General features: G+C 54.0%; 1 protein-coding gene across 5 annotated transcripts in view; it reads left to right on the plus strand.

The window, feature by feature from the left end:
- The window catches only part of Sipa1l2 (signal induced proliferation associated 1 like 2), a 143256-nt gene that overhangs the window by 52733 nt on the left and 66022 nt on the right, over nt 1-24501 (plus strand). For all 5 annotated transcript variants that reach the window (XM_021648419.2, XM_021648411.2, XM_021648429.2 and 2 more), the window contains exon 2: nt 22498-24190. In XM_021648419.2, coding sequence (XP_021504094.1) covers nt 22705-24190 — 1486 coding nt within the window. In that variant the 5' untranslated portion in view covers nt 22498-22704. The remainder of the gene's footprint in view (nt 1-22497; nt 24191-24501) is intronic.

Consider the following 24501-nt stretch of genomic DNA (forward strand, 5'->3'; position numbering starts at 1 on the left):
CCACCAGGCTGTGCCCACCAGGCTGTGCCCACCAGGCTGTGCCCACCACGCTGTGCTCCACCAGGCTGTGCCCACCACGCTGTGCTCCACCACGCTGTGCCCACCACGCTGTGCTCCACCAGGCTGTGCTCCACCACGCTGTGCTCCACCAGGCTGTGCCCACCAGGCTGTGCTCCACCAGGCTGTGCCCACCAGGGCTGTGCTCCACCACGCTGTGCTCCACCACGCTGTGCTCCACCACGCTGTGCTCCACCACGCTGTGCTCCACCACGCTGTGCTCCACCACGCTGTGCTCCACCACGCTGTGCTCCACCACGCTGTGCCCACCAGGCTGTGCCCACCAGGCTGTGCTCCACCAGGCTGTGCTCCACCAGGCTGTGCTCCACCAGGGTGTGCTCCACCAGGGTGTGCTCCACGAAGGCTGTGCTCCACCAGGGTGTGCTCCACCAGGGCTGTGCTCCACCAGGCTGTGCTCCACCAGGGTGTGCTCCACCAGGGTGTGCTCCACCAGGGTGTGCTCCACCAGGCTGTGCTCCACCAGGGCTGTGCTCCACGAGGGAAGTGGTCTTGGCCTCTTGCTTGTGTAGACTACAGACTTCAACCTTGATGATGTCTTACTGGGGTGTGTGTGTGTGTGTCTGTGTGTCTGTGTCTATATGCAGGTACACATGATCACATGGAGGACAGAGCCACCCTCACATGTTATTCCTGAGGCGCCTTCTACCTTGGGTTTGGTTTGTTTGTGTTTTAGACAGACTCTGTCTATCACTAGCTTGGTGATAAACTCGGCAGTACACTAGTTGGCCAGTGAGCTGGAGCCTGGCACGGCCTCCCCAGCACTGGGTTTGTAGGTGTGCACAGGTGTTCTGGGAGTCAGCCAGGGCTGCTGGCCTGCAGACGCCTTCACCTTTCAGCCAGCTCACCCTGAGGAACCGAAAGTGCTGGTGTTCAGGATGCAGGAGCCAAGTCAACAGTGATACGGACACCTGTGTCTTCCGAGCCTTCCCGGTGGTTCCTGCAGGCGGGGGAGCTGGAGGAGCACAGGGAACCTTAGCAAGGCCAGCGGTGGTGGTCACAACGCAGGCGTCGCCCTCAGGCCGCCTCATGGGCAAGAACGTTCTCTTCAGTGGGAGGAGTGGTGATGTCACGGGTGCTGGCATGACCGCCTGCGTGCCCGCTTCTCGGGGAGGGCGAGAGCTGCCGTGGCTCGGCCTGTGGGGTGAGAGCCTGGCGCAGGGGCCCTGCCCTGCTTTCCCACCCTTTGCCTGCTGAGGTCTGCCTGTGGAGACCCACACTATTTTTAGGAGCTCCACACAATAGGCTTATAAAAAGGCTCTTGAACCTTTGAGGCTGCTGTGTTCTGTCTGACAAGGTTGACTTACAAGCTGGCTTCTCCGCCCCACCGCTCAGTCTTGTAGGATTTTCTTTTCTTCATCTTCTTTTTTTTTTCCTTCCTTCCTTGGGAAGCACCAAAGCAGCCTGGAGATCTAGCAATCTGATGGTCCTGACAGGCGGAGCCAGGCTCTGCAGAGCAGTCCCCGCCCTTCTCCTCTCTGGTTCATAAACTTGGTTCAGGTGCAGTAACTTATTTCTCCTCCTTTTCCTTTTAAAATGTGCTAAAATATGCAGAGCCGGTGCTGCTGGGAAGAGTGAACAGGGAGGTGTGCGCTCCCTCTGAGGTTTGTGTTTCTCCAAGGAAGGGATCCCCTTGTCCAGGCCTGTGACCAGTCAGGAAAGCGAGCACTGTTTATTACTTTACACTTGTTTTTGAACCACCACCTGGATGAGTGCTGTAGCTGGCTCAGCGGGCAACGCTGCAGGCACCGCAGGCAGCACGGGCAGCACGCTTGCCTGACACGAAGGAAGCCCTGAGCCCATCCCCAGTGCCGCAGAAACCAAGGTGGTGAGCCAGGCCTGTAATCCCAGCACTCTGGAGGCAGAGGCAGGAAGACGACAAGGTCACGGTCATCCTTGGCCAAATAGTGTGTTCAAAGCCAGCTTGGTCGTTATGAGACCCTGTCTCAACAGAATCAAAGAGAATGAGAAAAGCGCAATTGGCCAGTTTGATCTTGTTGGTTTCTAATTTTAATGAACGAGTTTGTTCATCAGGATGGAAGGACAGACTTGCCATCACCGAAATGAAAAACCTCACATGCGCACATGCTCACTCACACGCTCATGTGTACACACCTCTGTTAAAGCTTGACTGTCTCTTGTTTCCACTGAATACACTGGCCATTTCCTTACCTTGGTTTCTCTCAATTAAGACACTGTGCCAAGCAGTGCACTAGACTTAACGTGGTGCAGATGACTGTTTTGAATGCGCAACTTCATGAAGATCATTCTCACGCTGACCTTCCAGGCAGTAGGCTGAGTAAAGACTGTCTTAGCGCGCCTGGCAGGGGGTGGTGCGCTCGAGGTCGGCGGCCACCTTGGATGCTTGCAGAGGCCTGGCCTCCTTTGGCTGGCTTTATGCGGTGTAGCTCTCCGGCCTTGGGGTGTGCTCCTGGGATGCCAGCCACTGTCAGGCCCAGGTCCCGAGTTGTGGAGCAGCACATAGGCTCAGCTTGGCTGCATTTGAGCCGTCCTTCCCACTTGTCTTCACCAGTGTCTCACACTCCCTGGGCTCATCAGTGGCCTGGCTGGCAGCCAGTTGCTATTAATGCCTCTCTTGGGATTCCTCAGGTGCTCAGCCCTGTGGCCAATGGCTCGCTTTAACTGCGGAAGCTGTTTAGTGATTCCCAGATGGAATCTCTGCTCATAGATCCATTTCCAAGGGCATAGAGCATCCTGTATCCCTGCAGTCCTCTGGCGTTGATTCAGTGGACCTAGAATGGGCCCAAGATGACGCTCCCTCCAGGCCCGCCCGAGGGAGACATCTGTGTGGATCGTCAGGGGTTGGACCATGGCAGCTGGATGGTCAGTAGCTTACCCTGGGTCAGGAAGGGAGATCCATTCCCTCCTTGTTCTGTGTGTGAGCTGTGAACATGTTTTATTAGAAAACATAGGTTCACATCAGGGGTGATTCAGAGCCTGGTAGGGACACGTCTAAACTGTAGCTGAATTCCCCTTTCATAGTGACAGTTGCCTCTCTGTAAAAACAAATACTCAAAGTATTTTTTTTTTTTTTTGGTTGTTTTTAATTGCTGAGAAAGTATCTCAGTTTGTACTCCAGGGTAACCACCCAAATACAATTGTCCTCCTGCCTCAGCCTCCTGGGTGCTGCTGTTCCAGGTGCAAGCCACCATGCCGAGCTTATAAATCTATTCAATAATCAAATGCCGGCTTCTCAGGAATGATCTGAAACCTTCCTCTGTCTTAGCACCATAAGTGCGGTGAGGGAGCAGGAGGATAGTCAGGGAGGATGTGGTAGTGACAGAGTTCCAGCTTGTGTTCATTGCTTTCCTGACCCAGCCCTGCCCTGCTCCCTTCATGTGGAGAGGGTCTTCATCTTGGGGAAGGGGAGGGGGAGTGCCCAACGACTACACACAAGCAAGCAGGGGTATGCACATCATGACATGTGTGTTTATGTCCTTCCGCCCAGACACTGAACTTGGGACCTGTGAGCACGTGCTAGGGAGTTGCGTCTCCACTTTTTAGCACTGGAGGCAGGGTCTCACAGTAGTTCACACCAGCCTTGGTCTCTGCTCCCCTGCTTCTGTCTTCAGAGTCACGGAGCTGACAGGCCACTATGGTGGAGGCTCCTTGTCTTCCGAGCTTTAGCATGGCGCAGGGTGTTTGCATTTTTTGTCATGAGGACCACGACTCTGAAGCCCAGCGTCTCTGTGCCAACTTTGTTCACACTTCTGAGCTGAGTTTTTGCATCTTCCCAGCAGGGTGCCCTTTCGTTCTTCTGCAAGAAATACAGTCTTTGAAGGCTCTCCTTTTCCCACATACAGTGTGTTGTGCTGTGACCCAGGGTCCTAGGCCATGAAACGCCACCCAGGGGAAGCCACTGGCTCTCCCTGGGCCTGACCCTGCTGGTGCTAGCCCCCTGTCCAACCTGAGATACTTGGAGAGGCCAAGGCAACTTGGTGTTGTTTTTGTAGGCCAAGGGGAAGCAGCCAGCACCTCCTTCCTTGAGCGTGGACCGCTGCTGGCACACCCTGAGTCTGTAGCTGAGTAACTCTGGGAAACAGCGGCTCGTGCAGCTGAGTAAAGACGGCTGACTGAAATCCTACCTCCAGATAGCAGGGCTCAACCTGTGCGCCCTTTGGCAAATCTCTATCTCCACAGAATATTTATGTTAAAATTCATAACAGCGGCAAAATTACAGTTAAGATGTAGCAGCAAGAGTAATCACAGTCAGGGTCACCACAGCATTAGGAAGGTCAGAGCCGCTGTCTAGAAGACTCATCGTGGCTGATGGGGCATGGTCCATTGGTGGAGAAACTTTGGAAAGTCTGATCTGACTAAATAAGTCACTAATAGCCAGGTTCCCCGTTTCTGCCTGTCTCTCTGGTGTCATGCTTATGGCTTGTCGATTCAGGTGAAGGATCTGTGGAACAAGAGTGACATCATCCTTAAGAGCCTCTGTTGGGGGCTGGAGAGATGGCTCAGAGGTTAAGAGCACTGGTTGCTCTTCCAGAGGTCCTGAGTTCAATTCCCGGCAACCACATGGTGGCTCACAACCATCTACAATGAGATTTGGTACCCTCTTCTGGCTCACACTCATACATTCAGGCAGAATACTGTATACATAATAAATAAATAAATCTAAAAAAAAAAAAAAAGAGCCTCTGTTGGAAGATGGCACTGGTGACATCATGCTGTCACCAGTGTCACAACAGAGAACTTGGGATGTATGTGTGCTCACATGTGTGTATTCAGGTGAGTAGGTGTTCATGTGTGTGCACGCATGTGCATTTGGAGGGAAGAGCCAGAGCTCGATCTGCCTTGATAATCTCCGGCTTATACTTTGAGCCTCACTGAGCCTGAGGTCATTGGTCGGCGAGAGTAGGCGGCCCTAAGCTGCAGGGTCCGCCTCCCCATTGCTGGGGCTGCAGAGGTGCTGGGTGTGCACACTCCCATCTGCATTGTAGGCGGGTGCTTCGCACTGAGCCCCGAGAGCCCGAGAGCCCGAGAGCCCGGAGCCCCGAGCCCACCTTTCGTTTGTTTTTTTAAGGCAAGCTGGATTTCTTTGCTGGAAGACAAAGTTTCTTAAAGGGGACGCCGGTTCCGGTGGCTGAGCTCTGCAGAGGGGAAGCACTGACTCAGCAGGGATTTCTGGTGCCCTCTCCCAGGGGCTGGCAGCAGGCAAGGTGGGCCTTGGCTCCCTGCTGGCCTGGGAGGCTGCTGTCTGGGGTGTAAGTGCAGACACTCTGCTCCTTTATGTAATTGCAGCCTCCCCTCCCCCCACCCATGGGATGAAGACCCTGGAGTGTGAAATTAACACATCAAGTGAATTTGATATTGCAGTAGCCTTGGGCTGATTTTTTGCAAATTAAATTTTGCAGAAATTAGCGTCAGCCTTGCAAAGGCAGCATTAATTTAGTGCTGTTGACACTGAACTGTTTCCTCACACTCTAGGCTGAGGTGGAGAGGATGGTTTCTTGCTAGGATAATGAAGGACCCTGGCTGTGTAAACCTTCTGTTTGGTAAAAAATGCCATTGACTGAAAAGGATCGCCCAAGTAAGAGCCTGCCCGCCCTGCACACATTAACATGGACATGAACAGAGAGGCTGAGGAGGGGCTGCAACCAGTGCAAACGAGCTTGCCAGAGACTTGCACTAAGTGACCTTTAAGGGAAAAAGTCGGTTTTTCTTTCTGAGATGGCTTCGCATCACAGACATGTCCCTGCCACCAGGCCTTCTTCCCGGCTGCATGGGAGTTCCCAGGAGAGTGTCACTAGGGCACCCGAGGCCAGTGCCGGTCAGCTGGGAGTGGCTTCAGGCTTGCACTGTAGCCGGTAGCTCAGGGCTCCTGCCTGCCCGGATGCCAGAGCTTTCTCCTTGATCGAGTCCTCCATCTGTGACCCACGTCCTTGTCTTCTGTGTTTATACATGTACCCGTGTGCACATGTGTGTGGAGGCCACGGATCAACCTTGGGTTTCTCACTGTCCAACATTTTAAATCATCTTAAGGTTTGTGTGTGTTTGCTTATGCAAAGTACCAACTGCCCTCAGAGCCCAGGGGAGGGAGTCCCTGAGACTGGAGCTGCAGGCAGGTGTAAGCTGATGTTATGGGTGCTGGGAATTGAACCCGGGTCCTCTGGAGGAGCACAGGTGCTCTTAGCTGCTCAGCCATCTTCTCTCCTGCTCTCCTCTTTGTTTTTTGAGATAGGCTCTGTCTGGCCTATAAGCAAATTTAGCTAGCATAGCTATCCGGAAGGCCCCAGGGGTGCAGCTGCTTCTGCCTCAGGAGCTAACCGGTGAGCAGCACAGGCTTGGGGGCCCCTGGACTTACAGAGGGTGCTGAGGCTGGAGCTCAGGTCTTCACGCTTCAGAGGCAGGCACTGTAGCGGCTGAGTCGTGTCCCGGCTCCTCAGACCCTCCTCTGCCATTGTGCGTTATTGTTGATCATGGTATACTAACTTCCAGGCCAGCGGCTGCTGTGCTCTCAGTCTGTATCCAGTGGTGGTCCTGTCAGGTCCTGCGGTGGGGAGGGACAGGGTCCCTGTGGGAGTTGAGCCCACGCTGGCTGCCTTTGCAGGTTCTGTTTGCAGTGTGGCCGAGGTGTGTTGTTTCTGGGAGCAGCTGCCCCTGGTCCGAGCTTCCTCCGCACCAGCGCTGCTCCGTTGACGTGGACTACCACACGGAATTCCCGTGGAGAGCCCTGCTCGGGCTGTCTGAGGCTGTGCTTTCTCTGCAGACTACAGGTGGAACTGTGCTCAGGCAGACAGGGCCCTTCTATCCCTCCGGAACAGGCCCTGGCAGTAGCTCACCCAGCTGGCTGCTTTTTACACACCCAGGGCCACCAGCCCAGGGGTGGCGCTGCGGCCTGAGCCATCCTACTCCACTGATTAAGACCCACAGGCTTGACCGCAGCCTGACTTGATGGAGGCGGCCTCTCAGTTGGGTTCCCTTCCCTGAAATGACACTGCCATGTGTCACATTGACATGAAATAAGCCAGCACAGTGCTGACCATCCTTCAGGAGTCCACATTTGCTGTTTTAGCTGAGCTGTGTGCTTCTGGAACCATCCCCAGCCTTGGACCCTGGTCAGTTATCACTTGAGAGTGTGCTCTGAGGACCTCGTGGCTGCCGTCAGGTGGCTGGGGTGGGCTGGCTGGCTCATGCCTGTGAGTAGCAGGTCTTCACTCCTCTCCCCCTGTGGTAGAGATGGTTTAGTTAGGAAGTAATGCTGTACTTGACAGGACTCTTGATATGAAGGAGTTTTCTGTGTCCAAGGGTCCTTGCCCTGACGTTTCTGAAGGCAGATCTCCTCCAGCCTGGTGTGTGTATAACTCGGGTCCGTGTGGAACTCCAGCTGGGCAGCCTGGGTTGGCCTGGGGCTTGTGACTCTTAGCCTTCTGAGTGCTGGGATTTCCCAGGTGCAGCATTGTGGGTAACTTGGGATGGACCATATTTCAGCGTCTCCTTTGTCTAGGACTGGGTAACGCCTGGTGAGGCCTACACACAGCAGGATGTTTTGGGGCTCTGGGTTCTAATCTGTCAGAGCCTGCTCTCTGCTGTTGGCATTTCTGAGGCAACCCAGGCAGGAGGAGTGAGAGCACAGAGCTGGCTGAGCCGCTCCGACACTGTGCAGTGTTGAAGCAGGAGCCTGAGGTAGTCTTCTGTTGCTGTCAGACAGAATGCTCGGACCATGGGAGGAAAGGGTTGACATCAGCTGACTTCACCTCCATTTGGAAGAAGTCAGGGCAGAAACCCAGGGCAGGCTCTTGGAGGCAGGCCTGCCTGCTGCTCAGTGCCGTGTCAGCTCCAACCAGGAGCTCCCGCTACAGCGGAGCAGTACAGCGGAGCCCAAGCAGGAAGGCTGCCTGCAGCTGTTCCCACGCTGGCGCTTAGCTGGCCTCCTCATGCAGCACAGGCCACTTACAGGGTCATGCTGCTGCACACGTGATCAAAACCATGACAGGCCCCACAGACATGCCCATGGTCCAGCCTGACAGACAACTCCAGGCTGTGTCAAGTTGCCTAACTAGGACAAGATGCTGGCTCTCCCCTTAAAGTTCTGTCATGGCGAATTAGCTTCCTATTTTTCTTTTAATAGAAAGTAATTGACCCTTTTTGAACCTGTTTGATAAAATTAAGCTATCAAATTCTGTGGAATGTCTAAGTTAACAGCTCCTGCACTTCGAGGCCAGGATGCACAACAGACAGGGCTGCTGCAGACCCATGTTTGTGCAAGGAGACAGCCTTGCGTGTGTGACAGTATGACGTATGTGTGCTTCAGAAACAGCGTATTCTCACGACAACAGCAAGCGCTTCATTCTTGGGTACATCCCCGTCACAGAACAGACTGGAGAGAACCTGAGTGCCGTCCTGAGCAAAAATAAAATCGTCACTATTTTTAGGGGCCCACAGTAGAAAGGCTTCAGTGGTGGAAAGGCTGGGAAAACAAGCTTGTTAAAAATAGGACCTTAAGTGTAAACAGTTGTTTCTTGGTTCCTTCCGTTAGCACAGCCACAGAAAAGAGCCATCCTCGGGATCCTTGGGTGAGCAGCTCCGGGATGTGGCGGGCTTGTTGAAGCTGGGGCTTGCGGGGTCTGAAGCTGGCAAGCTATGGCTGACTCAGGTCTCCGACACTCTGTCATGCTCTTTGTGCCCCTCCCATGGCTGCATTCAGATGGCTCTGATGGCTACTGACACTCGGCAGAGGGAAAGGCAAGTTGATAAGATAGAAATTTAACCCGTGCCGAGGCAGCCTGTGCCGAGGAAGGCTTTGGCTGCTCCTGCCCTGGGCAGACAGTTGGCTGAAGCCAGGGCTCCCTCCCTGTGCCACTTCCTTTCCACCTCAAGGCTCCACTGGTTGGCTGACTGCCTTATCAGAACTAGAGTGAGCATGAATGTTTGAGGGGGAGGGAGAAGAGGAGGGGGAAAGGGAGACAGTGCATTTGTACAGGTGTGAGGTGTTCAGCTGGCTAACGGAAGAGGCAGGTGCCTTTTTCTGTTGCTCTCTGCCTCATTCCCTTGAGGCAGGGTCTCTCAGGAACCTGGAGCTAGCGAGCAGAGACCCCAGCAGTCTTCCTGTGTCCCCAGGGCGACAGGTCACAGGCGTGCATGCAGCGCTGTCCGTGTGTGGGTGCCAGCTCTCCAGGTTGTGCAGTGCATGCTCTGCCCACCAGGTCATCTTCCCACCCGACCGCCTGTGCTGCCTGACCATCCAGCCTTCTCCTGCCCGTCCCTTCTCACCCTGCCCCTGTGTGTTTGCTCACAAACACAGTGAGCACAAGTTGCTCCTCAGCTGTTCACCTGTTTGTTTGTTTGTTCTGCTGTTATTGTAGTTGTTGAGAGATGGTCTCTCCTTGGCCTGGAGCCCACTAATCCTGTCTCTCTGTGTAGCATCAGGCTTATGTGTCCAGCTGTTTTATGTGGGTTCTTGGATCCATTCTTAGTCCCTCATCCTCGCAAGGCAAGAGCTCCAGTGGCCGAGCCATCTCTCTGGCATCCCTCGGAAATACTCTTGAGTGTCTCAGTGCTTCTGAATATTTCAAACGAAGTGCAGAGTTTGTGTGAGAGCGTCTGTTAGGCCGCACGCTGTTCTTTGTTGTTTTGTTGTTGAGGACGACGGGCTGGCGTAGCTCTGCTATCTGACTGTGTTGAGTTTTTGGAGATGCTGGTGACGCCTTTGAGATTGACAGGCTGCTTCGGCCAGCACTGACTGTGACAACAGCCCAGAAAGGCAGAATCAGCTGTTTTCAAGTGCTGCTCTGGGTTGTTCTGGGTGATGGCAGCACTGCTATCAGGGTTATTTCTTGTGCAAATGAAGGTGGCTGTGAGGCCCCTGGGGCTGGCAGTCCTGTTTGCCTAAGCGACACGACCCGGGCATGGAAATTTCTCCATTGGTTTCGAAGATACAGAAGGAGAAGAAAAAGAAAAAAATACTCCAGACCCAGAGCGCTGTGCTAAAGTCTGGCTCACAGGTGGCTGAATAAGAGCTCTCCCATTTAGACCCCGAGAACAGTAAATATTTGACTCGCTGTAGTACAGCTGTCCTTCTGCGCTGAATGTTGGCTGTTTCAGCGTCTACCTGGCTCCCAGCAAACGAGGTGCGAGCACTTTGCTGTGACTGCATCCAGGAGCCGTTGGGTGAACTGAGGCACGGCCTTAGGAAGTATTCACACAACAGCAACAGAAAAGGTGGACAGTAGCCGTGATAACCTGCAGAGAGAGACAGTTCTGAACCTCGGGTAACTCAGTGAGCTTGTCGAGGATTCGCAAAGCTGGGGTCTGTGCCCGCCGGGAGGAAATTCCTGTGGGTTTCCTACCAGACACAGGTCCTCAGGAGCTGCTCTGTGCTTGGCCTCAGAGTGATGCAGAAGGCCTTCCTCCTTGTTTGTCGTCTGTGATGGCGGGAGATGGGCAGTGACTGACAGGTTCAGGGTGGAGGTAGTGGGGAAGACCTGAGTTCACACCCCCAGTGCACTTGGGAAAAGCTGGACAAGGCACAGCTCATGACTGTAGAAGGTAGAGGCAGGAGGATTTCTGGGGTTGGCCTGCTGCCAGGCTAGTTCCAAGGTTAGTGAGAGGCCTTTGTTTCAGGGGCCTGGGAAGGACCTTGCTGGGCCAGGACACTGCACATCCTCCTCTGGTCTTGTGTGCACAGGGGTGCCCGCACCCTCCCACGTGTGCACACAGCACACACACAAGACACACACGATCCAGGTTAAACATGGTGAAGAAGCAGAGCAAAGCTGATCATGTTTTTGCTTGTTAAATTCCACGTTGAGGCTGTGCCAGCTGGTGTTGGCTCATAGAAGACTTAGTTTTTCCCCGTAAGTTTAGTCACCTGTCCTGTCGTCAGGCTGGCAGTGACTCACTCACTCCAGAAAGCAGTGGCCATCTACACTTGCGTTCCACAAACGGGTCTGCACTCAGCCCTGGGTCCTCCTCAGCAGCCTGTGAGACCCTGGTGGCCTACTCCCTTCTGTAGACAGCCCCCAAGCCACAGATGCCTCTCAATGGGCCGCTGTCATGTCAGACACTGTGCAGCCCAAAGCAGCAGCTTCCAGGGAGCAGTTGGAGACTCCTGTAGGAGTTACAGATGGGCAGGAATGGGAGGAATCAGGAGGGGACCTCAGCAAGAAAGGGCTGGAGCCGGCACAGCCAGTGAGGTAGGTGCTGGGTGGGCGGGAAGCAGAAGTAGAGGCAGTGGCCAGGGCTGTGCGCTGACCTGCGCCTCTTCTGGGGTGCCCTCCACGGCCACTGCAAGCCTCTCTGTTCTCAGTTTTTTCCGCCTCAGCTCTCCAGGCCCCTTGATCCCTGTGGGGGTGCAAGCTTCTGCCGCCCTCCACCCGCGCCCTTCCCCAGCCCACACTAGCTCTGCTTGCATCTTCTTCTCTGCACTGGCTGTGTGCTGTGTCTTCACGAGAGGGCCAGCTGTCTCTGCTCTGGGCCACCACCGCAGGGCAGGGCTGGCTACCTGCCCGAGCGCGAGCACGGTCGGCTTCATGTTTGTTGAAAGAGCAAATGAATGGAGTGTCTTTACTGAGCTTGTTCTTGTTTGTGTCTTCTTTGAGTCTTCACACTGTGGGAAGGTACCTGCCACACAATAGAGCCATTTGGGTTCCAAGTTCATTGTGAATTGAGCAGAGGCTGCCAGGAGACAGGAAGGAGGGGCGGGCTGCTTGTTTGCAGTCTGCTGGTCCCCAGGGTGGGGGCGGGCTCCTCTGCTGAGTTTGCTCGTCCTTCAGCCCCGCACAGCTCCAGAGCGGGTTTTGTCTGTGCCTATAGACGTCATTAAAGCCAGGAGGCTCTGCCTTCAGCATCTGCATGATTACAGCACTAATATTCATTTGAGTATTTATTTTCCTTTTGCTCAAGTAATTACGCTGTAGCAAAGCTTGACTGTAAAAAGTGGATTATGTAATTACCTCTCTAGAAAATTGGCTTTCGACTTGCACTTGGGATTAGTGTCTGAGCAGACTGAGGTTCTGCTGTGGGACGCACGTAGTGTCTTTCCTGGCCTGGTGTGTCTGGCGAGCACCTCGCACAGCATGGGTGTTCCGTGGGTGCTGTGGTATCACTGAACTTGGGGTTACCACGTGTCCCAGGTCAGATCTGTGCGAAACACAAAAAAGTGAGAATTATTTTATATGGCCACACTGGGGAAAAGGCTAAAGAGATCCAGCAAAACTCCCAAGTCTGTCTTGGGCATCCTAAAGTGAGAATAAAGTCTAAATTGGGGGCTGGAGATGTGCACCTCTCAGCAGCCAGAATACAGTAGTGCCCCGCCCACGCCGGCCCACCCTGGGCCCGCCCACACCAGCCCCGCCCACGCCGGCCCATCCTGGGCCCGCCCACACCAGCCCACCCTAGTTCTGGGCTTCCTCTTCATCTGTAGGGTGGGCTGACAACTTGTGAAGGGTGACCTCGCTTTCGGGTGACACTTTTCTTTCTCCTGGGGAACTGCGCGGTTCTTAGCAGCCCACATTCGAATAGCCTGATAGACTGAGAGAGACAAATGTCTTTACAGTTCTTCCGTTTCTGCCTGTTGTGGGCAGACTGGCCTGGAGCTGCCTTAGCCTGCTCAGTCAGCCATGCTGGACAGACAGACAGGCCAGGAACCTTCGTGCTGACAGGCCAAGGATGTTTCCAGGGAGACTTAGGGAAGCAGAAGAGAGGCTGAGCGGGGGGGGGGGTGGGGGGACAGGGGGGTGTACAGCAATGGAGGACTCTCAGTGAGGTCACGTGACTCGGCCCGTGCTGCCTGTGAAGCCTGCGATGCTTGAGTTGCTTCTCTCACACAGGGTCCCTTTTCTGTGTAGCTGAGGTTGGCCTTGAACTTCTGCACTCACTGTTACTGTTTCCTGAGTGCTGGGGTCACAGGCACGTGTCCCTCACCCAGCTTCCATGTGTTCTGAGAACTGGGTGGACACAGGTGGCTCTGTCTGTGTGTGTGTGTGTTTGTGACACTATTTTCTCTTTCCCTAAAAGGAGTTGAATTTACAAAGGTTTCTCACAGCAAAGGAAACATCCTGCAGCCTGAGCCAGCAGTGTAGAGTGTGTGTGTGTGCATGCTCTGTGTCCAAGGATTAATGTCAGAAATGTGTGATGAACTAAAAGAATTCAACACCAAAAAAGCTCAGCAAGTCACAGATAAGCCACAGACACCTCAAAATGAGGAGTGTAGGTGACCGCAATATAAATAAGTCAGCATGTTTACAGAGAGCAAAGCAGACTTCTTCAGACATCCCGAGTGGAGCTCCTTCCTCTCTGAAGGTGGCTGGGGCCACCCACAGGACTGGAAGCACAGTCCGAGAGGAGGGAGCTGGCCCTGTGCTCCTGGCACCCTGCTGACCCCTCTGCTGAGAACTTTCTAGAACCGGAACCAGGCTTTCTATCCAGCCCCCAACTGCAGGAGCCTGGCTTTACTAACAGAGCAGACGGCTCCGAGGCCTCCCCAAGACTTGACCTTCCTGTGGCTTCCGTGGATGCTGGTCTTGTGTGTACGTGTGTGTGTGTGTGTGTGTGTGTGTGTGTGTGTACATGCTCTTGGTTGGCGGTGGGCATCCCACGGGAGCACTATGGAGTAGGCCACACAACAACCTTTCCCTGTGCTATTCCCCAGGCACTGTCCAGCTGTGTGTGGGAGACAGGAGCTGTCACTCAGCCTCAGCAACCTGGCGAGGTTGGGGTGGCTACCTGGCTCGCCCCAGAGTGCACCCTTCTGCCAAGCACATCCCACATGCCCAGTGCTTAATGGCGTCTAGGGATCTGAAGTCAGGTCCTCGCAGGGACTGGAGTTTGGGCGAGAGTCTGAGACCAGGAGGAAGCAGGAAGACAGCAGCTGCAGTTGGTGCATCGGGCATTCCTCAGTGTCCGCTCTGGCTCCGGCTCCCGAATGAGGCTGACCTTAGAGAGGTGACACACAGAGGAAGTGCTGCGCTTCCTGGTCAGCCTAACGTCCAGGTTCAGCGACAGCACCGTGACAGGTGCTAGACGAGCAAATCAGTGGACAGTGACTGAGCAAAATACCTAGTGTGATGTCCAGCTTCCACACGTGCGCACGAGCGCACACAGAGACACACAATCTATCCGTGACGCCTCAGCTTCCGGTGTGGGCCGGGGCTTGGAAGGGTACCGCTCCCAGGGGTCTCCTGGTCCGTGCTGCGGCCAGTCCTCTGGGCAGGCCACGTGGAGCTCGACAGGGCACCACAGTGTAGCCTGCTGCAGCGGGGCCTGGCACACCGGCGTGGAAGCTCCCCTAGCACAGCTCCTCGCTGCTGCATGGACAGCCTGGCTGTGTCTCCCCGTCTGTGGAAACAGCACGTGGTCAGGCCATTGTGCACAAACAGGTGTGCTTCCTCACTTCACACAACCACTCGGGGAGGAGGAGCTGAGGATGGCTGTGGGCTTTCTGAAAATGTTTCTCTGTTGTTGTTTATTGTTTGTTTTTTTTGTTGTTTGTTTGTTTTTCCCCACATTGAGGCACCATCTCATGTCTTAGGCTGACCAGCCTTGAACTTCTGTTCATCTAGTGGAAGTGACTCTTTGGCTGAAAGGTTGGTTGTTCATTACTTTTAAAGTAATGGGATTATAGTTCTCTCTCTCTCTCTCTCTCTCTCTCTCTCACACACACACACACACACACACACACACAAACACACAGGAATACATCACCAAGGCCTTCTGTGGCACTGACTCCTGGACTCTCTCTCCACAGCTTTATAGGGGTGCTGTGGGCTTTCTCTTAGTTCCACTAAAAGCCTGTTGTTTATTTTATGCCCTTGAGTGCTTTCTGGCATGTATGTGTGTGTGCCGCATGTGTGCACTGTCTGCTGAGGCCAGAAGAGGTGTCGGGCCTTCTGGAACCGGAGTTACAGGCAGTTGTGAGCCACCCGGCCTGGGTCTGGGAATCACACCCGGTCTCTGAGAGAGCAGCCCATGCTCATGACCACCGGGCCACCCCCAGTGTTTCTCTGATTCCAAGAGCGTGGACTAATGACTGTGGGAAGCTGTTGAGGGAGGTCGCCCCTCAGTACAGTGACCAAAGAGGTGCACAGCTGTGGCTGGATCCTCAAAGCCACGTGTGGCCTGAAGACACACACTTCTGGGGTCGGGCAGTCAGACCTCCTGTTGTTCTCCATATAGTCATTGCATATGTGTACAGTCCTGTATGTCTGAAACTGTGGGGGGGGGGGGGGCTTGGCTACCAGTGCAGAGCTCTGTGGCCATCAGAGACTGTTGTTGGAGACAAGAGGCGGCCACCTCACTGGCCACATGAGTGATGATTTGGTCCTGACAGCTCTCTGTTTCCTCCGCTCTGAGTCCCAGCTTGTTATATGGTGACCTTGACTCCGACCTGGAAGCCAGACACCTCCCAGCGCCCAGAGGTGAGGCTCTGGTTCATAACTGCAGCTGTGCCCCTGTCCTCAGCAGCCGTAGCTCTGCCGTGAGCGGCTCTTTTCCTCTGACGTGGCTGGGATGATTAGTGTTAATAAAAGCTGGAGAAGTGTTTTAGAACCTGGGAGAGGAGCTGGATCACGGGAGGGTCTCCAGGGGGCTTCCTTCTGTCTTCTCAACGTGTTTCCGGCATGTGACTATGGGAAGCTGATTCTGGATTTGTGGGGGAAACGCTCAGGTTTGTGCCCGTGTCAGATTTCATACAGAAGATGTTTTACAGTCAAACGTGGAAATAGAGATTTATAATGGAAATGCTTATTCAGTTTGAGCCAAAGCCAGACATTTCATGAGGGAAAATTAGATTAAACAGTAGATGCTTAGAAAGACAGCCTAAAACAGGTTCCCGGGCGGCAGGCAGGCGGCTCCTCGGCGTTTGAGGCCTCTAGTAAATACCGTTTTCTCTGACTCTGGGCTCGTAGGTCCCCAGAACGCCTGGTGCGGGGTCTGGTGATTCTTCCACACCACTGCAGGGTCAAAGCAGATGCTGTGGTGGGTAATCCAGTCCTGGCCCAGCGTGTTGTCTTTACGGGTTTAAAAGGCCATTCTAGATGGTGGGTTTGTGGGGTGCCCCGTCACCACTGACCATGGAGGTGTGGGGCAGGGAGCTCGGGAGGAAAGCACTCACGCCTGTTTGCAGGGGGAGGGGCTTCCTGCTGTGGTTGGACCTGGACCAGATTCTACCTGACCTGAGTTGGGTCAAGGAGTGTGGGAATGCTCCCATTCCAGGGCAGCCTGCCTCCGTCACACTTCCAGTAGTCTCCTGGTTACACAAGCATTTCTGATTTTGACAAAGCCAGGTTATCCATCACTTTCTTTTGTTGGCAGTGCTGATGGTGCCCTATCCAGGAAGCCACTGCCAAGTCTTTGCTCATACCATGTGCTTCTACAAGCTATATTTCTTGTGTGGATATGAAGGTATAGTGTGTGTGTGTGTGTGTGTGTGTGTGTGTGTGTGTGTCCGCGCGCGCGCGCGCGTACAAAGGTCAGAGGTCAACATCATACATCTTTCTCAATCACGCTCCACCATAATGTTTAAGTCAGAGTCTCTTACTCTCCTGGAGTTCTCCCATTCAACATGGCTGACCACTGGGCCAAGGGATTCCCCTCTCTCCACACACCAGCTGGGCAGGCATATGCTGCCAGGCATGGCTTCTATGTGAGTGCTGGAGATGCAAACTCAGTCCTCACATGCAGGACAAGCACTTTGCCAACCATCTCCCCAAACTCGCCTTGTTGTTTTTGTTCTGTGAGTTTTATGGTTTCTGTACTTCTATGTTTAACCTCTTTTGAGTGATGTGTGTGGAGTTGATGGGGTCCAACATCACACTTTGTATATGCACATTAAGGAAGCATCCCCCACTGAATTCTTAGCATCCATAGTGAGAAGGGTTTGACAGTGCCCCTGAAAACATGCTGCAGTGAAGGGATGGCTTATCTTGAGCCGACAGTGAATGGCTTTGTTGTATATTCAAAAAAAAAAAAAAATCAGGCACTTCAGCTGAGTGCAGAAGCAGGCGCAGCCTTCTCTCTGCCTTGAAGGTGAATGGGAAAAGGCTGCCATGCAACGCATGCTTTCTTGGCTTACCAAGGATGCTCAGCAAGCTACTTAGTGCCCTGGGTTCATTTTGAGTCTTGGATTGTGGTTCCATAGAGGGGAGGATGTGCTTCCTGCAGCTCTTAAGGCTCAGCTGGATGGGAAATCCTTTCCATGGGGCCAGGATCAGTATGGCACTAACCTTAAGATTTGAGGCATTCTGAAAGACTTGCTGTAGGATGTGAGTCGAGCCTGATCCATTGATAAGGCTAGGGAAGTGGGCCAGGCTGAGTCTTTGGGTAACAACACATGTGAGCACAGAGGGCCAGGCTCTGGCAAGGACCAGGGTAGGCGCTTTGGATGCTGCCTTAGTCAAACAGGTGCTGTTCTGAGGGAATATGATGGGGCCAGTTGTGTTCGTGTCAGCTGAAGCAGAGAGGGAAGCACATTGTGGAGGAACGCTGGACTTGAGCTTGGCAGGTGGGGGTTGGGTATGGGCTTTGAGAAGAGCTGTGAGAACTTGCTGTGTGGCTGTGCCGGCGAGGGCAGGAGAAGCAGCAGCAGGAGCATGCACAGTGCAGGGCAGAAGCACTGAATGGAGCAGCTGGGGTTTGTGGGTAAAGGCTGATCCATCAGCAGAGAGAGGGCGTGTGGAACCCCCAGATGCATTCAGAGTCTAGGGAAGGCAGCCGGATAGCTGGACGCCGGCATCTGCAGGGAGCCCGGGAGGCGGCAGCAGGGCATCCAAAGGAGAAGACGAGGGGTCTTTTATCTGACCCTGTGCTGTGACGGTGTCCCTGCTCCATCCTGACACCACATGCAGCCATGTGGATCTAGATGGAAGGTGGTCTCGAGTGCCAGAGCCGGACGCTATTGTGAGGTGGGGCTGTGTGACAGGCCGGGGCCTGCCCACATGACACTAGCTGATGCTCAGTCTGCAGTCACCTTGCTCGTCCAGGGCTGTATGTCATGGGCTCATCCTCAGCAGTTGTCTGGGGACTGAATGCTTCAGTCCATTAAGAAGTCCTGCTGCTCTGATGGAAGCCGTCCTGGCTGCACCTTGGGTCTGCTGTCCTGAAGACCACACTGGGGAATTCCCCAAGCAGCACATTGCTCACCTAAGGAGCTGTGGAGCTACCCCAGTGTTCCTACCAAGGAAGAAGCCAGGCAGGGCTAACCCCCATATTGAGAAACTCCAGAGTGGGGAATCCTGTTCTGTGCATTTTCGTGGCTATAATGTCAGTTTAATGTTGCTATCAGCTCAATGTTTATTTTTCTTTTTTAAAGAATGTCTGAATGAAACACTAATTTTCCTGCTAATATTTAACAAAGAAGCAGTCGTACTATGATTGAACTTGCTGTCAGTAATGTTTGCTATTTATTAAGAGCTGCACTGGCTACTTTACTCATTTCTGTCACAACCACAGTGAAGAAGGGTGTGGCTCATGGTGGGAAGGCAGGCATGTACCGTGAGGCTGCTGGGAAAGAGAAGAGGCCGATGCTCAGCTCTCTTGTTCCTCAGCCTGGGATCTCGCTCATGGTGGCTGTTGCCCACACTCAGGCCCTTTCCTCCTCAACTGAACATCTCTGGAAATCCCCTCACAGGCAGACTCAGAGTTCCAGGTGCTGGAGGAGATGAACCGCTGTGTCATCCCATTCCTCAGGCCATCTGCATGTGCATTACACTTCCTGTGACCCAGGCTGAGCAGTCGTGGCCGGAGAAAGCCACAGCCCAGCTCCTGTCCTGGTACCCACAGGGAGGGCCAAAGTGGGGTACCTTTCATCTGTACATCCGCAGACATGTTCTGATTAGATTCTGCCCCCGTAGTTATCCTTGTATTATCGATGTACGGTATAATTTTAACCACTTTTCTATGAATGGGACTCATAATTTGTGCATCTTTGAGGGTTTCAGCCATTTGCTGCAGCTGCAGTCATGATAAGAGGCACAGTTATAAGTGCAGTATTAGTCTCTAAGACTCGCTGATGATGCGTGAAGACTTGGAGCGGCATCTATTTCCTGTGCTTAAACCTTGAGGTGCTGCGGCTCTGCCTTGTCCTCCTCTGGAGTACCTTGGGCGTGTCCTTATTGCCCTGCCTTCCCTTCACTGCAGGGCTCCCGTTTCTGCTGGAGGCCAGGAGCTCCCTTGTCTCCTTTGTCTCTAGCGCCCAGGGAGGGCTGCTGAGGCCTTGACAGGGCGCAGGGATAGCTGAGGCTGTGTATAGTCGCAGTGCTCACCTCACGTGCCCAAAGCCCTGGGTTCGATCCTTCCCAGGGAGTTGCTGGGGTGTGGGTGAAGGGTGGTAGCCTTTGCCATCCATCCGTTTGCCCGTCAGCAGCTCATTGGGCTGGTACCTCTGGGCTGGAATGGCTGCTGAGCATTAGGATCATAGTCATTGTCAGCGTTCGGTGGACAAGGTCCTGCCCTGGGTCTCCACGTTTACACTCATCCGCCTCGTGAACACACATCTGTAAAGTTAGAGTGAACTCCGCTTTCTTTTTAAAAACAAAGCCCCATGGGGTCAGCGCTGAGGAGAACCTTGAGCTTGACCTTCTTGCTCCTACAGCCTCACTCCCAAGTGCTGTTGAGGGCACTGCCATGCCAAGTTTATGCAGTGGTAGGGACCAAGCCCAGGACTTCATGTGTGCCAGGCAAGCACTCCGCCAGCTGTGCCACTGCCCAGCCCTGCCCTCTTACAGTGAAAGGCTGCTCAATAGGTGGACGAACAAACTGCAGCAGCCTCTTAGTTATGGAGTGTTTCTGCCTAATGCGTTCCTTTAGTTACGTGTTGATTTATTTAGTACGTTATGGTCCATTTACCGCTGGTAAATGTCTGTACTGGTCCCTACAGAGGAAGTGGTGAGCACGACTGTGTAACCATGGACCCATGGGCCACGTGAGGGGAGATTCACAGGAAGGTGCTGCCAAGTGCACAGGGGAGAAAGCAGAGGACACAGGGAACCTGGTGCGGGGCGCTCAGCCTGAGAGGAGGCTGCGCGTGGTCAGCCGTGCCCAGCGTCTGCCGCTCCAGTCAGACGGAGCAGCTCGGGCAGCAGCCTGAAGTGTGGGGTGCCAGAAGACCAGGAAGGCACTTAGCGTGCTGCGCCTGAGACCCACGTAGAAAATGGGTCTGAACAGAAGACAGAGGTGGAAGAGCGTGCCACACACAGGGAGACACGCTTAGAGGAGGGAAGGAAGAGGGAGGAGCTCAGAACTCGTCGGGGCTCTGCTCTCAGCTCTTTGCCCAGCTGGGAAACTTGCTGGATAAGTCTCAGGACCCTGCTTCTGTAGCTCCATGGTTTGTCTCTCTGGTGTGTCCTCTTGTCCTCAATAGTCCGGGGTAATACTTAAACTTGACAAAGCTTCTGTGCGTCTGTTGGCAGCAGCGGAGCCTCTGTACTCCTGGGCATCTGGGAGCGAAGCCGTGCAGTGGTGGGTGGCCTCGTGGTCAGTGTGGGCTGTGTGGGGTCCTGTGCATTTCCCACTCTGTCCTCCAGTGCGTGCTGGGAGAAGGAAAGGGCAGGGGAAGATGGGCAACTCAAAGTTGTCCTGGGGTCCTTGACACTTCACACAGTGTCTTTGCAGTGTCTGTGAATCTGTTCACAGTCTCCGTTCCTGGATCGATTGGAGAACTTGTGTTTTACTAGGACATTTTTAGTTTCCTCTGAGTTTTCTTTTTTTTTTTTTGCCATGTGGTTGCTTCAGATTTTCTTTTATGCTTATAATAACATTAATGTATTGAATTTGTTTATGTTTTCCTTCTCATTTAAAGCCTGTGTGGTGTTCTGTCTCTCTTGTTCTTCTGTGGGCTTGAGAAGGAGCATCTTTGTAAGTAGCTTTGACTTGCTTCTCCTGTCCATGTCTATTCCATCAGTTTTGGGCTCTTCTGCTACATTTTGTGTTGTCTTCGAAAATGGCCAGAGTAGTGCGCTCTCAGCTCCTCCCATGACTCTGAAAGGTAGTTCAGTGATTTGGAACTAGGTACCGGAGTGGAATTCTCTATACAGAAGATGTATAAATTAATGCTAGGAACCTAAAGATGAATTCTCTGGTATTACCTGTTGAGGATTCATGTAGCTCTGTACCAGACATTAAAGAGAAAAGGGGAGGGTTACATACATACATACATACGTGTGTGTGTGTGTGTGTATGCGCGCGTGTGCGCACGCGAATATGGGCATGTACCCCAGGAGTGCTCCTGCAGAGATCAGAGTGGCACAATAGCATGTTCCCTCATTTTTGAGACAAGATCACTCGGAACCTGGAGCTTTCCATCATGTCTGGGATGGCTGGCCAGAAGCTTGTAGGATACACCTGTTTCCATCTGCCCGTGCTGCAGCTAGACAGACTGCTTTTACATGGCTGCTCAGGGTATCAGCTCAGGTCCTGTGCTTTAACATCAGACACTCTTGCCACTCAGGTGTCTCCATAGCCAACATACCTTTTAAGTTTGAGTTTCTGTTACGTCTGTAAAAAGCAGTCATCTAAAGAACCGGTGGGCTCTGCGGAAGCCTACTTCACTGAATGAAATGCACTTTAGTGGAAGAGGGGCAGGAGTGTTTGCTTTTTCCCTCTGTCATCACTCTTTGGTTTCCAGGGACTGGGTTTATAGAAGTCTAAATCATGTCGGAAATAACAGCAATCCAGGGCAGCCTGCGATCTTTTAAAAATAGTAATTCTAGGTAGACAGAGAAAAGGCAGCCATTCCTCTGTCTTTCTGAGAACGCAGGTCAGGATGTCTGTGCATCTGCTTGTATTTTGTGCCTTCATTTGTCATATCCTAAGATCCCTTATTACCTCAGTTACTCAGGGCTCAGGGGTAAATAACATGAGGCCGTGCCCAGACAGATAGCTTTTTTCTTTTAGTATTGAGGACAAAGCAAAGCAAAGAGCTGCTACCTAGGAAAATATCCGCACTTCTCAAAGATGCCTGTCTGTTCATGCTGGCCACCAGGAACTCGCCAGAAAGTTATCACACTGTTTAGCTAATTGAGATTTTAATCTTGTCCAACTGAACTGTAGTTGGATATTATGCTAATGGGAGAAGGACAGGAGCTGTTCCTTAGGTCCACAAATAAGTGCCCTCACCTGTCTGAGCTGGGCAGGTATGCAGCGTCAGCCACATTTCTGTACGGTTAAAGATAACAGAGAAGGACAAAAAGTAGGATTTGTTTCTGTAGGTGTTTTGTGACTGGTGCATCCTGGGAAAGTTTCTCTAAGAGTGGTGGTCGTGGTTCTCTATCAGAGTTCCAGTCAGCCTGTACATCAGCATAGACAGGCACACCCAAGCCATGTGAACGTGCAATGTGCACACAGGAGTAAGAGTGTTGGTGTGAGCAGAGGCAGGGGCGAGAGACGAGAGGTCAGCCCGGAGAGCCGTGTTGATCTTAAGTGTGTCAGCCACAGCTGTCTGTTTCCTGTCCTCCAATTCAGGTGAAGGAGATGTTTGTGGACGACACCATGAGAAGTGCTGCTGAGAAGTGAGGAGGAAGCACACCCATCGGAGCGTCCCAGGAGCTGTGTCTGAGGAAGATGAAACCCAGACAACCAACCTTTACCCGTGTGTTTGTCACAGTGTGTGATGGCCAGGAGGGGCGTTCACCGCGCCGTTGCTTATGACCGCGTCTCGTCTCTGTGGATATGAGTGATCCAAGGCCACCACAGGGAGAGAAGCACAAGCTTGGCAGAGCCGCCTCCAAATTCAAGGAACCTTCCAGAACCATGCAGTCTGATGACTATTTTGCTCGGAAATTTAAAGCCGTCAATAGCGGCATGGGACCGGCTCCTTTAAACACCTCCAGTCCCAGTGAGGGCAGCGGAGGCGGTGGCGGACCAGCCAATGGTACCCCAGCGGTGCCCAAGATGGGAGTGAGGGCCCGAGTGTCGGAGTGGCCTCCTAAGAAGGACTGCTCCAAGGACCTGGCCTGCAAGACGCTGTGGGAGAGCCGCTCTCAGTCGAGCTACGAGAGTGTGGCCTCCATCATCCAGAATGGCCAGAACGACCAGGGCGACAGGCAGCAGGAGGAGCAGCTGGACCTGGACTTTGTGGAGGCCAAGTACACCATCGGGGACATCTTTGTCCATTCTCCCCAGAGGGGGCTCCACCCCATCCGGCAGAGGAGTAACAGCGACGTCACCATCAGCGACATCGATGCCGAGGACATCCTGGACCAGCGCGCCGTGAACCCCAACACGGGGGCCGCGCTGCACCGGGAGTACGGGAGCACCTCCTCCATAGACAGGCAGGGGCTGTCCGGAGAGGGCGTCCTCGCCGTGCTCCGCGGGTACCGCCTAGAGAGCTACGACCCGAAGCTGACCAGCTCCTTCGACTGCCCGGATTACTTTCCCTGTGACGCCGCCATCTCTCCCAGCCTCCACGCTGCCGCCCAGATTTCCCGGGGAGAGTTCGTGCGCATCTCGGGGCTGGACTACAGGGATGGCGGCCTCCTGATGGGGAGGGGCCGAGACAAGCCCTTTAAGCGCAGGCTGAAGTCAGAGTCGGTAGAGACGTCGCTCTTCCGGAAGCTTCGGACGGTAAAGAGCGAGCACGAGACCTTCAAGCTCGCGTCCGACCTGGAGGAGGGCCACCGGGACCGGGGCGTCCGCCCTTGGCGGTGCCAGAGGTGCTTCGCCCATTACGACGTGCAGAGCATCCTGTTCAACATCAACGAGGCCATGGCCACGAGGGCCAGCGTGGGGAAGCGGAAGAACATCACCACGGGGGCCTCGGCTGCGTCCCAGGCCCCGGTGCCCGCGGGCCCGGCCGCAGGCTGCGAGTCCCCGCTGGGCAGCAAGGAGGACCTCAACTCCAAGGAGAACCCAGATGCCGACGAAGGCGATGGCAAAAGCAACGAGCTGGTCCTCAGCTGCCCGTACTTCCGCAACGAGACCGGCGGGGAGGGCGACCGGCGCATCGCGCTGTCCCGGGCCAGCTCGGCCGCGCTCAGCGCTGGGGAGAGCTGCTCCTTTGAGTCCTCCCTCAGCTCACACTGCACCAACGCTGGCGTCTCCGTCCTGGAGGTGCCTCGGGAGAACCAGCCCGTCCACAGGGAGAGGGTCAGGCGCTACATCATAGAGCACGTTGACCTTGGGGCCTACTACTACCGCAAGTTCTTCTACGGCAAAGGTAGGCGTCCGGGGCCGGGGCTCTCGTCTCCCCACTGCTGGGCATCAGTTCCTTTCTGGGGACACATAAGTAACCCCCTCCCCCAAGTGTCGTAAGGACAAACCAAGCTGGACTTCCGTCAAGATTCGCTCCAGGGAGCCAGTGAATCCATTAGACTTCCTGGAGTGTGGGCGAAGGTGGTTGTGGGCAGGTTACAGGTGGCCTTGCGGCGGCCATGTGCAAAGTCTGTGCCCAGCATGTATGGCAGACGGCTGCCCACATGGGAGCCTTCTTCCCTTGTTCTCGCCCCTCCTGAGACCACAGGCAGTTAG

This window comes from Meriones unguiculatus, chromosome 10 (genome assembly GCF_030254825.1).
Source record: "Meriones unguiculatus strain TT.TT164.6M chromosome 10, Bangor_MerUng_6.1, whole genome shotgun sequence".
Classification (NCBI taxonomy): Eukaryota; Metazoa; Chordata; class Mammalia; order Rodentia; family Muridae; genus Meriones; species Meriones unguiculatus.